General features: G+C 34.6%; 1 protein-coding gene across 2 annotated transcripts in view; it reads left to right on the top strand.

Annotated features, from left to right (window-relative positions):
- LOC138319164 (uncharacterized) overlaps nt 1-13978 on the top strand; it is a 169700-nt gene that overhangs the window by 11251 nt on the left and 144471 nt on the right. For both annotated transcript variants that reach the window (XM_069262118.1, XM_069262110.1), the window contains exons 5-8: nt 546-794; nt 1414-1647; nt 3400-3512; nt 8040-8282. In XM_069262118.1, coding sequence (XP_069118219.1) covers nt 546-794; nt 1414-1647; nt 3400-3512; nt 8040-8282 — 839 coding nt within the window. The remainder of the gene's footprint in view (nt 1-545; nt 795-1413; nt 1648-3399; nt 3513-8039; nt 8283-13978) is intronic.

The raw sequence follows: 13978 nt of genomic DNA, 5'->3' as shown, positions 1-13978 counted from the left end.
ATAAATTCCATATCCAATTACCCTGATTGATCTGTTTCTATCACAATAAAATCATCTACAATTAACATTATTATTAACGTGACATATGCAAATAAAGTGTGGTATTATTCTCATGAGCAAATTTACCACTTAACGCAATAACTTTCTTTAGATTCAAGATAAAGGGATATGTAATAGCTACTGCTTTTTAGCTTGCCTTTGAAGAGATGGGGGCTTATAGAATCACTTTGACATCATGTTGGAAATCCCAGGTTAAGATTTTGGTGCAAGTGTTATAATACTGTTATCAGTCACAACTGACATTAATTTCTACTATGCATATAGACAATCATTTAAATGGAGGAAAATGCTGGATTTTGAGAATTTCAAAAGGCTCAATGGGCTGGAAAGTTATGTTATGTATTTTGCTCTATTTTATAATTTTGGTGAGTTACAAATAACCTTAATTAAATGAACAAACCTATAGAGGCGAGCTTTGCTGTTCTAAAACAGCTCTTATTGTTACATTAGTATGAATTTACTCATGATTTGCTTTTTTTTTTCAGTTGTCAAACTGGTTCTGGACAGACAACATGTACTGGACAAATGCCCTTTGACTGTGCAACTGGTCCAGGAGTCAGAATCAGCGCCTTCTAAATTTTACGAGGAGAAGATCTTCTTCAGGAACATGAATACAACCACAACACAAAATTCACTTGAGAGTTTTCTGAGGTCAAAGGTTCAGGAGACACCCAGCGAGTTTTTATATGGAAAAGAAGATGGCACAGTCTTGGTTTCATTTAATGGCTGCCCAGGTAGTATAATTTGCTAAAGTGATTTAAATAGAAGAAAGTTTCTAGCAAAACATCAAAACAGTTTGTGTACTTAATAGCATTTGATATGTTCCACAAATTTATCTTTTATTGTGACTTAAGATAAATTTCAACATTTAAAATGTTATATGTTTATGTTATCAGAATTATCTTAAGCAAGTAAATTTATTAAAATTATAGGAATTAGAGATTTATTCTTGATGATATGGAAAAAATTGGGTAAAGGAAAGATGGATGACTATACGGAAACACCCTGTTACACACTCAGTATGTCTTTCTGTCTGTATGTCTTAACTAATCTTCTTTAGTCCCTTAATCAACTTTGATATAAATACACAGGAATGAATGAAGGGACCATGTGATCATGTGTAGGAAGGTTGTTTTGTTTTTAAATGTTTTGGTTGCTGTGGTAATTAATCAGGTCAACTTACAAAGGATTTTGAAAAAGGTCAATTATTACTTAAACAAAATCTAGTCCTTGAATCGAGGAAAGGATAATGTATATCCATTGGCAAATTCAGTTGCCTCTACCCCCAATAACAGCAGCTAATAAATATGTCATTTTCAAACTCTACATATGATTTTTTTTTTATATTTTTATATTTTGAAAAATTGAAGCATGCCTGCCAGCAAAGCCCATTGGATGAGAGTTTTCTGGAAGCTGAACAAGTTCCAATATCTCATTGTGTGTCTGTGTATGGGGCACAAGAAAAGACAACCTGTGATACATTGGAATGTTACTTTGAAAATAGACGTAGAAGTGGGGGTGGTGATGTCAGCGAAGTCAAAGAAATATCCACTGGGTCATTTGTCATCACATTTGAAAATTCCTCAGGTAAGTAAACACATTTGTTAATTCACAAAAGATTTCAAGGGTATGCCTTTTGTATAGGTGGAGAAAAACCACCTACCAGGAGTTAATACCTGGTAACTGCCCTACACAGGATTCAAACTGACAACCTTGGCAGTGATGGGCTTGTTATAACATTTAGAGACATCTTAACCACTTGGCAACCATGAAATATAAGTCAAGGAACTATATTAGCTAGAAATATTTATGACCTCTACCATACAAGCTAGAAATGTTTATGCAATCTGTCATGCAAGCTAGAAATGTTTATGACCTCTACCATGCAAGCTAGAAATGTTTATGACCTCTACCATGCAAGCTAGAAATGTTTCATGACCTCTACCATGCAAGCTAGAAATGTTCATGACCTCTACCATACAAGCTAGAAATGTTTATGACCTCTACCATGCAAGCTAGAAATGTTTATGACCTCTACCATGCAAGCTAGAAATGTTTATGACCTCTACCATGCAAGCTAGAAATGTTTATGACCTCTGCCATGCAAGCTAGAAATATTTATGACTTCTGCCATGCAAGCTAGAAATATTCATGACCTCTACCATGCAAGCTAGAAATGTTTATTACCTCTTCCATACAAGCTAGAAATGTTTATGACCTCTACCATGCAAGCTAGAAATGTTTCTGACCTCTGCCATGCAAGTTAGAAATGTTTATGACCTCTGCCATGCAAGCTAGAAATGTTTATGACTTCTACAATGCATGCTAGAAATATTTATGACCTCTACCATACAAGCTAGAAATGTTAATGACCTCTACCATGCAAGCTAGAAATGTTTATGACTTCTGCCATGGAAGCTAGAAATGTTTATGACCTCTACCATGCAAGCTAGAAATGTTTATGACCTCTACCATGCAAGCTAGAAATGTTTATGACTTTTACCATGGATGCAAGAAATGTTTATGACTTCTACCATACAAGCTAGAAATGTTTATGACATCTACCATGCAAGCTAGAAATGTTTATGACCTCTACCATTAAAGCGAGAAATGTTTATGACCTCTACCATGCAAGCTATAAATGTTAATGACTTCTACCATGTATGCGAGAATGTTTATGACATCTACCATACAAGCTAGAAATGTTTATGACCTCTACAATGCAAGCTAGAAATGTTTATGACTTCTACCATACAAGCTAGAAATGTTTATGACTTCTACCACGTATGCGAGAATGTTTATGACATCTACCATACAAACTAGAAATGTTTATGACCTCTACCATACAAGCTAGAAATGTTTATGACTTCTACCATGCATACGAGAAATGTTTATGACCTCTATAATGCAAGCTAGAAATGTTTATGACCTCTACCATGCAAGCTAGAAATGTTTATGACATCTGTCATGAAATGGGGGTCTATAGTGTCATCCATAGTCATTTTTCATAGGGAGACAAACATTTTTAGTTTTATGTGGTTATAATTCAGTTTTGCTTGTAACAGGCATTTTCATTGGCTTAAAACATTACTTTATTTTCTCAAAAACAAGAAAAGGATGATGTCGTTGGTAAACTTGCAATGGCGTAATGATCAATTTCTTTGATAAAAAGTTCCTCAAACAATTTGGTATATACGGATGTGAAACAAAATAAATATATTCATATCAAATATGTACACAGACCATATTCAAAGAAGCAAGGTGTGGTATTAACAAGTTAACAGCCAGGATAACCAGTGACAAATATAGACATGAATGTTTGTAATCCTTTGATGGCAGTGGTAGACCGAGTTTGTCAGAGATCACATGTCGTGGACGGAAGTACCCTTGCTGTTCAGGTCTTCTACCAGGTGCTGGGGTTCAGACATAGCTACGCAAGGCCCCCACTGAAGGTAGAGTATTTTTAGGTCATCTGACCTGAAGGGTCAGGATGACCTATAGCCGTCATGTTTCGTCCGTCATCGTCCTCCATCCAACGTGCACCTTCCGCTGTGCGCCGTGCGTTAACTCTTCACATTTTGAACTTCTTCTCAAGTTCTACCAGTGCAATTTAGCTGAAACTTACCTGAAATAATCCTGACATAGTCCTGACCAAGTGTTGTTATTCTTCGGGCCAATCAGAAATCCAAAATGGCCGCCACAGCCGCCATCTTGAAAACACATTTTGAACTTCTTCTCAAGTTCTACCAATGCGATTTAGCTAAAACTTGCATGAAATGATCCTGACATGGTCCCGACAAAGTGTTGTTATTTTTCTGGTCGATCTGAAATCACAGATGGCAGCCACAACCGCCATCTTGAAAACAGATTTTGAACTACTTCTAAAGTTTTGCCAATGCGATTTGGCTGAAACTTGCATGAAATTATCCTGACATGATCCGGACAAAGTGTTGTTATTTTTCGGGTCTATCTGAAATCCAAGATGGCCACCACAGCCGCCATCTTGAAAACACATTTTGAACTTCTTCTCAAGTTCTGCCAATGCGATTTGGCTGAAACTTGCATGAAATGATCCTGACATGATCCGAACAAAGTGTTGTGATTTTTCGGGTCGATCCCAAATCCAAGATGGCCACCACAGCCACCATCTTGAAAACACATTTTGAACTTCTTCTCAAGTTCTACCAGTGCGATTTGGCTGAAACTTGCATTAAATGATCCTGACATGGTCCCGACAAAGTATTGTTACATGTCTGGTTGATCCCAAATCGAAGATGGCTACCATGACACTATATCTAATTAATTTTCTATATGTTAAGGCCCTTGGGCCTCTTGTTTGAAATAAAATTTGTTGAAAGAAATTGAAAATGATCCTGACATGGTCCGGACAAAGTGACACCATATATGATTAATTTTACTATTGCCAAAGTAGTCAGATGACTGTTAAGGCCCTTTGGGCCTCTTGTCTATGTACTTTTCACAGTTAATCATTAATTGGAAATTCTTTTTATTGTATCATAATCAAATTTTTTAGGTCGCCTGAGAAGAAGTCCCAAGTGACCTATTCTAATCGCCTTTTGTCCGTCGTCGTGCGTCGTCCATCGTGTGTTTGTAAACAATTTACATTTTCGACTTCTTCTCAAAAATAGCTGAAGCAATTTCTATGAAACTTTGCAGAAACCTTCGAAGGCATAAGGCCAATCAAAATTGTGAAATATATGACCCCCACCCCCCAGGGGGCTGTGGGAGGGGCCAAAAGGGGTAAAATTGACTAAAATTTCAAAAATCTTCTTCTCCACTCACAGATATGGTAGAATCAAATACTCTTCATGGATAGAAAGGTCTCAAGGCCCTCTACAAAAATTGTGAATTATATGACCCTGGGTGTCTCCGGTTTCTTCCTGGGGGGGGGGGGTTAAGCTTACTATAGTTTATATAGTGAAAACACATTTTGGAGCATTATTTGGTCATTTACAATAGGAAATTAGTCAAATCATTTGAAATGTTGTCAGAATCATCCCTATGTGATGGCAATTGAATCCTATTAACAAATTTTCCATTTTCCATATTGGTCCTGGCCGACCCCCAGGGGCCAGAGGGAAGGGGCCAAAAGGGGTCAAATTGGCTAACTTTTCAAAACATTTTCTTCTGAATTCACAAATTTGATGGAACCAAATACTCTTCATAGAATGAAAGGTCTTAAGGCCCTTTACAAAAGGAGTGAATTTCATGGCCCTGGGATCTCAGATTTTCCCTTGGGGAGGGAGTCAAATTTACTATAATAGTTTATATAACAAAAACACATTTATGAACATTATTTGCTTAGTTTTAATAGGAAATGAGTAAAAACTGGGTTAGAACTATTAGCCTGAAATAGCATTTTAACACCATATCCATATTGGTCCTGGCTGACCCCCAGGGACTAGAGGTGCGGGGCCAAAATGGGTCAAAATGGCTAAAATTTAAAAATCTGCTTCTGAATTCACAGGTTTGATGGAACCAAATATTCTTCATAGATTAAAAAGTGAAATTTATAAAATCACTGACACACACTGACTTCTAGTTTGGATTTGTTGTTTAACGTTGGCAAAGCAAATTGGAATTTTAAGCATAAGGTTTGGTAACATAATACACTAACTATCAAAATGAAAAACAAAAAATGAAAATTCTAATACGAAGGTTCAACTTTAAAGTTAATTCTAATTGTTAAATACTTTTTACAGATTTAAACCAACTTTGAAATGCTCTTTCTGTATCAGCACTCAGGTGACCGTCAAGGCCTTTTGGGCCTCTTGTTTCAGTTAAACAACATCTTAGACATTAAAGTGAACACAAACAAGATGCTCAGAAGGTCACTGTATCTGAAATCTCATGCTTAATATAAAATTGATTTCCCTTCACCCAAGCATAGACTTAATTTTAAGCTTATACTTAGCATCAGAGGATCGCCTATTCAAACTATCTCTCAATCATGGTCCTTTTGTTCGCCTGATAAAGGGCTTCAATGTTTATTCAAATGAATTACCTTGGCCTACATTCGAGGTCACACAGGTCAAATAAGCTAAAATCGTTAAAAAGCTTCTTGTTAATAACCAAGAGACCTAAAGACTTGATATTGGGGCCTGTGACATGCTGGAATGAAGGGCTGCAGTGTTTGTTCAAATATATAACCTTGACCTTCATTCAACATCAAAGGGGTTAAAAATGTTAATATCTTTAAACAACATCTTGTTAAAGGGACAATTCACTCAGGCTTATTCTTTTACATAAACAAGAAGCAAAATATGGCATTAATGTATTGTTCTACATTTCTTATGAAACATATAACATAAAATATTGACAAATTCCACGTCATTGTTTAGTATTTTAATTAATATCGTTGAAATATCAAATCGTTGATCAATTAGTAACGATTAAGCAGGTACAATATGGACGATGTACCTATACCCGAGCCAAAGTCACGCACGTTAAACAAATAAAACTACATAACCACTGAGAAGGTGATGAAATGATTTGTAGGCAAGACAATTCACCTGATAAGGTAAACAAAACTACTGTCAGAGTGATTTGAGCAGTTCTAGACAAAAGTTGCATTACTCTACGAAGTTCATTGTAGCTATGTAGATATGTGAACATTAAGCTCCAATTTCCCTCTGTATCAAGTATGCAATTTAAAGGGTGATAAGGAATGAAGAGTAAAGCATAGAAAAGATTCTTATATCCTTGACTGACATAATTACGATATAAACAGTGGTTGTTAATATCCTTCTTTGATCTCTTGTTTAGTCCTACAGAAGTTCATATCAAGAATGCTTTTCTCAGTGTAATATAAATTTTTTATTCTACAGTTATTAAATACTGGAAACCAACTTTCTTTCACAACTTCTAATTAAATTTTGCAATTTCTTTCTAGTATATTTTACTGCAATAATCATTTGAAAAAATGAGGAGTTAAAGAGTATATTTTAACCAAAGGAAGAAAGCTTTTTTTTAGCCAAACATCTTCAGATATTGGGCTATTCAAATCGCCTTTCTTCCGTGGTCCATAACCGTCCTTCCGTCCGTCCGTCTGCCCTTACATCTGTCTGTTCGTCCTTCCCTCCGTTAACAATTCTTGTTACTGCTATTTTTCAGAAAGTACTGAAGCGATCTGTCTCAAATTTCACATACAGGTTCCCCTAGGGCCCTTAAAAAGTTGTGCATATTGCATTTTAGGACCACTATCTTGAATTTTGACTGTTAAAGTTTGCTACCGCTATATCTCAAAAAATACTGAAGGGATATGTCTAAAATTTCTTAAGCAGGTTCCCCTTAGGCCCTCTTGCGCATATTGCATTTTGTGACCATTTGGTGAACAAGATGGCCGACAGTCCATTTTGTATATTGATTGTTGAAACATGGTACCGCTATTTTCTCAGAAAGTGCTGAAAGGACATGTCTGAAATTTTATGTGCAAGTTCCCCTTGGGCCTTAGTTGTGCATATTACATTTTGGGACCAATCGATGAACAAGATTGCTGATAGGCCGCCATCTTGAATTTTGATAGTTATAGTTTGTGACCACAATTTCTCAGAAAATGCTGAAGGGGTCTGCCTCAAATTTTTATATGCAGGGTCCTCTAGGGCCCTAGTTGTGCATGTTGCATTTTGTAGCCATTTGGTGAAGAAGATGGCTGACAGGCCGCCATCTTGGATTTTGTGAAACAAAGTTTGTTATTGCTATCTCTAAAAAAGTGCTGAAGTCAGCGATCTGTCTCAAATTTTATTTGTAGGATGTAGTAAAAGTTTGAAAGGCAGAGAAAAGATCCCTCTTTCCATTGTCAGACATAGATCATTCTTTGATGGGCACCATGATCCCTCTGGGATCTCTTGTATTAAATTGAATCTACTATTTGCAATATTATTTTCAAAGATATAAGCTAATTTCGTTAGCAAATAAACATTCCTTCATAGTCACTTCCCATTTTTCACAACTTTAAGGTTCCATCCTCATTGGTGGTCACAGATCCAAATCAACTCCAATGCATCAAGACATCATGTAGTGCTGAACTGGAGAAACAACTCAGTGAGCAGTATGTGAAACTAAATTGGCCAGAGGATGGGTCTGGTCACCTTAAGCTGGAGTGCCTGATTACGGAGGGCGTGACCGACAGCCATAGACTGGTCCTAACCTGGGAAGATGTTGTCAAAGATATTTTGAACAAATTTCTGGCTCAGGCAGAAGTAAGTTTCAGTAAAATCAACCTTATCGGCTACCTTAATTTTAAGACCATCTACATAATAAGACCACTTTTGGCATGTGTAATTAAGACATCTGACTATAAAGACAATATACTGCTTTGTCCCTTGTGTGATGTTTGTAGACAGCTTTTTACTCTATGTTTAAATTTACAGGTGAGCCTAAACTCAAACTTGTATAATTGAAAGACATATATCTTTCTAAACAGGATCAGTGACTAATAAAATTAGCATTACAATTATCATGAGAGTGAATATGTGTGGATTTGTTCTTAACAGCTGATACATACAGTTTAATTATACATAAAATTCCATGAAACTTTGCCATGAAAAACCCTTAAAAGGATCATTATTCATAGCCGAGTTTGAATAAAGAAACATAAAAATGCCATGAATGCATGTTAAATTTTGACCTTGAAATTGAATTATGTCATCATTCAATTTCATGGCCCATGAAACCTAGGAATAATTTCATGGGGTTTTTCACACCCATGATTATCCAGTGAATCATAAATATTCTTGCATCATGGCCATGAAATTCCCCTTAAAAGGAACATAATTCATGGCCATGAATTTTCAACCCATGAGAATGGCTTGTCTGATGTGATTTTGCATCATGATGCCATGGAAATAATACAATCACATAGTTTTGATTTTCATGAAAATTGACATTAGAATGCAATACCTATCATTCATGGCCATGAATTTTTTATGATAAAGGAATTAAAGTACAAATATTACATTCGGCATGATATGATCTGTTTTCCTAAATCTGTCATCAAAAAACTCTCTGCTTTAATGTATTTTAAAATAAAGAAATACAATGAAAAAAAATAATCTTCAGTTTGAAAGATAAATTAGCATTAATTTATACAAAACATATAAAGCATTCAACATGCAGGCACATGGCAAATAAATTTGTACACTGTCATGCAGTTGATTGTGAGAATTTAGCAATGCCACCCAATGTATGCAATTTCAATAATTTTACCCCTTAACTCCCAAGAATTTTTAGCAGAGTTCTCGAAAATCTGACATTTTCTTTCAAAGTGATTTTTCACCCTTTTGCAGCAATATTTTTGGTAATCAACCCTTATATATTTAGAAACTTCAGATCACAACCTTTTCAAATTTTGTAAGAAAAATGGTGTTATCACATTAATTACGTTACCATAGCAACCGAAATTTTGGACTTTTACAAAAAAGTTAAAGTTTCTTACATTTATAACTCTTAAGACAATGAAAGTTATTTAGATGTCAATTTATCAACCTAACAATCAAGTACATTATTGCTGAAGGGTCAAAAGTTTTATCGAATGCCAAAATTTCAATTCAATTTTGAATATTACCATGGTTACCAACACAATTAAAAACCTATGATTTTTGAAAATGCTTAAATTAGTGTTTCACCTGTCTTGCTTCATCTAGAGAAAGTTTGTTCTTTATTTAACAGACTTGATGATCTTTTACCTTTCGTTTTTACTTCAAAAAGAACGTGGTCAGAATTGGTATCAAATCATTAATCTTTTGCGTAAAAAATGTTTCCATGGCAACCAAAATATAAACTACGGAAAAATGCGATTTTACACTGATAAAACCATTTTCACGGGCTTCCAGTTGACTAAAATATCGAAAAAAATGTAATGTGTTGCAAAATCGTTTGTTTGACATGTTACTGTTTATAATATTTAATATTTATATTCATACTCAGATCATTTCAATTTTTTGGAACGCCAAAAACCAACATCATAACATGTATGTCATTGTAGCAAGCTGGCTTACAAATAATTATCAAGATGTTTAGATATATATCTAAATATATATTTGTACACAATAAAAAATGCAATGCGGTACTCTCATAGTATACTGCAGTAATGTGTAACTTACCAACATTGTATAATGCCAGTTTCTTTAGTTTATCCACACAAAAGTATCAATATCCATCAAGATAATAAATGAATACAGAGTAAAAGACTAGCAGACAGCTTTTGTTTTTCTTGACAAAATTTGTGTATTCTACATTTACATGTACTCATAATAATTTGCATGTTATTTTTTAAGAGAAAAAACGCATATACATATTCTACATTTGATAGAAATACAAACCATCCCTATTAATCATTTATTATCTGTGTGTTCTTTGTCCAGTTCTATATTGCTTGGTTACCAAAAAGACAACCTTATATATATTATATATATATATATTATGGTAGAAGCCCTCACTTTTTCCCAGATATACATCTATATACATTTGCAAAAAAAAAAAATGCATCGTACATATATGTGTATATGTGATGTATACCTTGTCCATATTGTAGATACCATGTAATGTAATCGCTAAAACTGTCTATATTGTTAGGCTTTTTTTTAATAATTTTTTTTGTCTATATATTTTGCAAAATAAAAAAGAAGCCTAATAATATAGGCAGGTTTAGCGGACTACATGTAATGCACATACTTGTGTGTTATTGACTCTTGACCATATTGCATACAGTGTGTACATACATGTATATGTGATATGTCTTGACCATAGTGTAGATACACTGTGGTGTCTACATATATATATGTGTTATCTCTTGACCATATTGGTTATACAAGTGCAATGTCTACAAACATGCATATGTATATGTGTTAAATTATGTATTGACCATAGTGTAGATACATGTACACTGTCGTGTCTATACATGTGTATGTTTTATGTATTTACCATATTCTATTGTAGATGCACTGCAATGACTACACATGTATATGTCTAATGTCTTGACCATATTGTAGATACACTGCAGTGTCTACAGATATGTGTGTTATGTCTTGACCATATTGTAGATACACTGCAGTGTCAACAGATATATGTGTGTTATGTACTGACCATATTGTAGGTACTCTGCAGTGTCTACACATATATGTGTGTTATGTACTGACCATATTGTAGATACACTGTGTGTCTATACATGTATATGTTTTATGCATTGACCATATTGTAGATAAACTGCTAACATGAATAATTATACGCTGCAGTGTCTACATATATGATTCGTATATTTGCCATATATGAATGTTATGTCTTGACCATATTACAGTATCTACATACGCATGTGCATTGCATGTACTATGTCTTATTCAGATTGTAGACACACTGCAGTGTCTACCTGTATATATGTTATGTATTGTCATACACGTATGTGGTCTTTGTTTTAGTCATACTTGTGTGATAACAATTCCAAAGAATTGACTTCACTTTTACTTGATGTGCACTTTTGATATAGCTATAAATAAATCCGTAAACATGTATCTGAACATCGTTTTCTGACATATGCTCTTTTTACAAATGATTTGCTAAAGATATAAAAAAAAATGTATTATTTCAACAAGAAACAATTCAAAAAGTATATATGATTATTCTAATAAAGAAAGCAGAAAGACATGATGAAAATGCTGAGTCTCATTACAGGGTCATGTTAACTACATCTGACCCTTTCCAAATTGTAATTTTAAAATTTACTTCCCTACATTTGTGTAACATACTTGTACAATTTTAGCCTAATCTTTTTCTGGACAAATATCAATAGTATCTCTATCACAGAGCATAATATTTTACATTTGTGTCAATTGAAGCATGAAGAACTTTACAGGCAAAATATGTTTATACATTTTGTATCTCTGCTCAAGTTGCCCTGTCCACCTCCATCAGAAAACCATAATTTGGATTACATGTAAATGTATATGCAGTATAAAGAAATGATGTATAAGATTCAGTTGACTTATTTGTGTGATCAGACAACCTGCATCATAGTCAGTATTTGAAGTTAATCTAGTATTCCAATCCACAAAATATTTATGGGTATATATATCGTATCTATGCATAGCTTATGTATATATATATATGTGTTTAGTTCTATTGGTATTGATACAAATTAATATTTACGATGAGGTTACGGGCATATTAGGTACAATGTTATGTTTCGTATTTTTGTGTTCAGGAAAACTTCGCATCGTACATATGTACGTACAGTAGATTCTACACGTATATCGCTGATAACACAACGATGTTAATTAGGTCCTCAGTGATTATGACAGTGTCACTCATAAGATGTCCTAGTCAATACATCAATTTAAAATGTTCCGTTTTTCAGTCTGCATCTTTTTTAAACTCAATAAAACATCATGAAGACATTGTTAAATGAAAATTTTTTAAGAACACAAAATATTACTTGTTATCTCTAGTTTTAGCAGATATAATCAGTATCTCGATAGCTCCTAAAATAAGGGAGTTACGACGATTTTGTTCAACATTTAATGTTATAGGCCATGGGCTAGGAGGGTCCCACATGCACCCCCCCCCCCCCCAAACCTCCGAACCAATATTTTTCTGAACCCTTATGACCCACTGATCACAAATCAAAATGTTAACATTGCATAAGTTGGGATGAACTTCCGGTTATGACGTCATCAAGATGGCCGCCATCTCGAATTTCACTAAAAATTGAAAAATAGTCATAACATTAACATTTTTCAACCGAAGTAGACAAATGAGGTACCAAAATGACCACAATAGAACAACAAATACATATCAGGACCAAAAAATCCAATATATGTAGTGATTTCTACGCAGGAAATGAAAAAATCGGATTTAAAGCTCAAAAATGGTGATTTTTCAGCAAATTTTTCATATTTTGTTTGACGCAGCAAAAATGTTTCCCAACAGCAATCTATTATTTCTAATAAGTTTTTTGACCACTTGTCAATCAGTTTAAGCAACAAAAACAACCAAAACAATGTTAACATCGTATAAGTTCCGATTATGACGTCATCAAGATGGCCACCATCTCGAATTTCACTGAAAAAATGAAAAATAGTCATAACATAAAAATATATAGAAATGCAAAAAAAAAGAATGATTGTTATACCCTCAATTTTATTGATTAGCAGCGTCTCAAAAATAACACAACACCTACTGATAGCGTAACAAATGTAACCTAAGCTAAGCCTGTGTTTTCGTTAATATCATTAACAGTTCCCAAACAAGCGTTTGTGTCTTTGAAAATGAGCACATTCATTGTTTATTTCCTATGCATAGCATAAGCAAAATGTCAGATGGTTACTACAATGTCACTAATATGTCTTTCACTGGTTCTCAATGATAACCATTATCATTGTGCGTGCTTTCTCGCCTCACTGACCTATCCACTGAAGAGACTCGGCATATCTGGTAGCTGGTACATGCAGTCCGAATCAGAGTACTCAAGATATCAGTATCCAATTCGTCGAAAGCCAGATCGACGTCTTCGATGTTGATGAGCTCATGTGACACATGCATTACCAGTGTTGTTCTAGCCTTTTATGAACCATGCATGACCAGAGTTCATATTAGGAACAAACAGGTTCAGGGATGTGGGATCTCTTTCAGATTCTAACATATCGTACGTATATGCTGTTTCAGACTTCTCCGGCATAATGGAAATTACACCAGATGCACATTCTTCCAATGGTGGAATTGGTTCTCTTAAGCACATAACTCCATATTTCGTATGAAGTACTATTCATCAATCTTGTGGACCCTCGTGCAACCATAAATGGCACTGGTGATATCATCGAGGTCATTAATGAGGGCATAAATGTTAAATGTTTTTCATTGGTCTGACTTTTCCCACTCCCTTGAAGGTGCTGGTTGTGTCACATCT

Source organism: Argopecten irradians, chromosome 1 (genome assembly GCF_041381155.1).
Source record: "Argopecten irradians isolate NY chromosome 1, Ai_NY, whole genome shotgun sequence".
Taxonomy (NCBI): domain Eukaryota; kingdom Metazoa; phylum Mollusca; class Bivalvia; order Pectinida; family Pectinidae; genus Argopecten; species Argopecten irradians.
The sequence above is the reverse complement of the archived record's forward strand: the minus strand, read 5'-3'. Positions and strand labels throughout refer to the sequence as shown.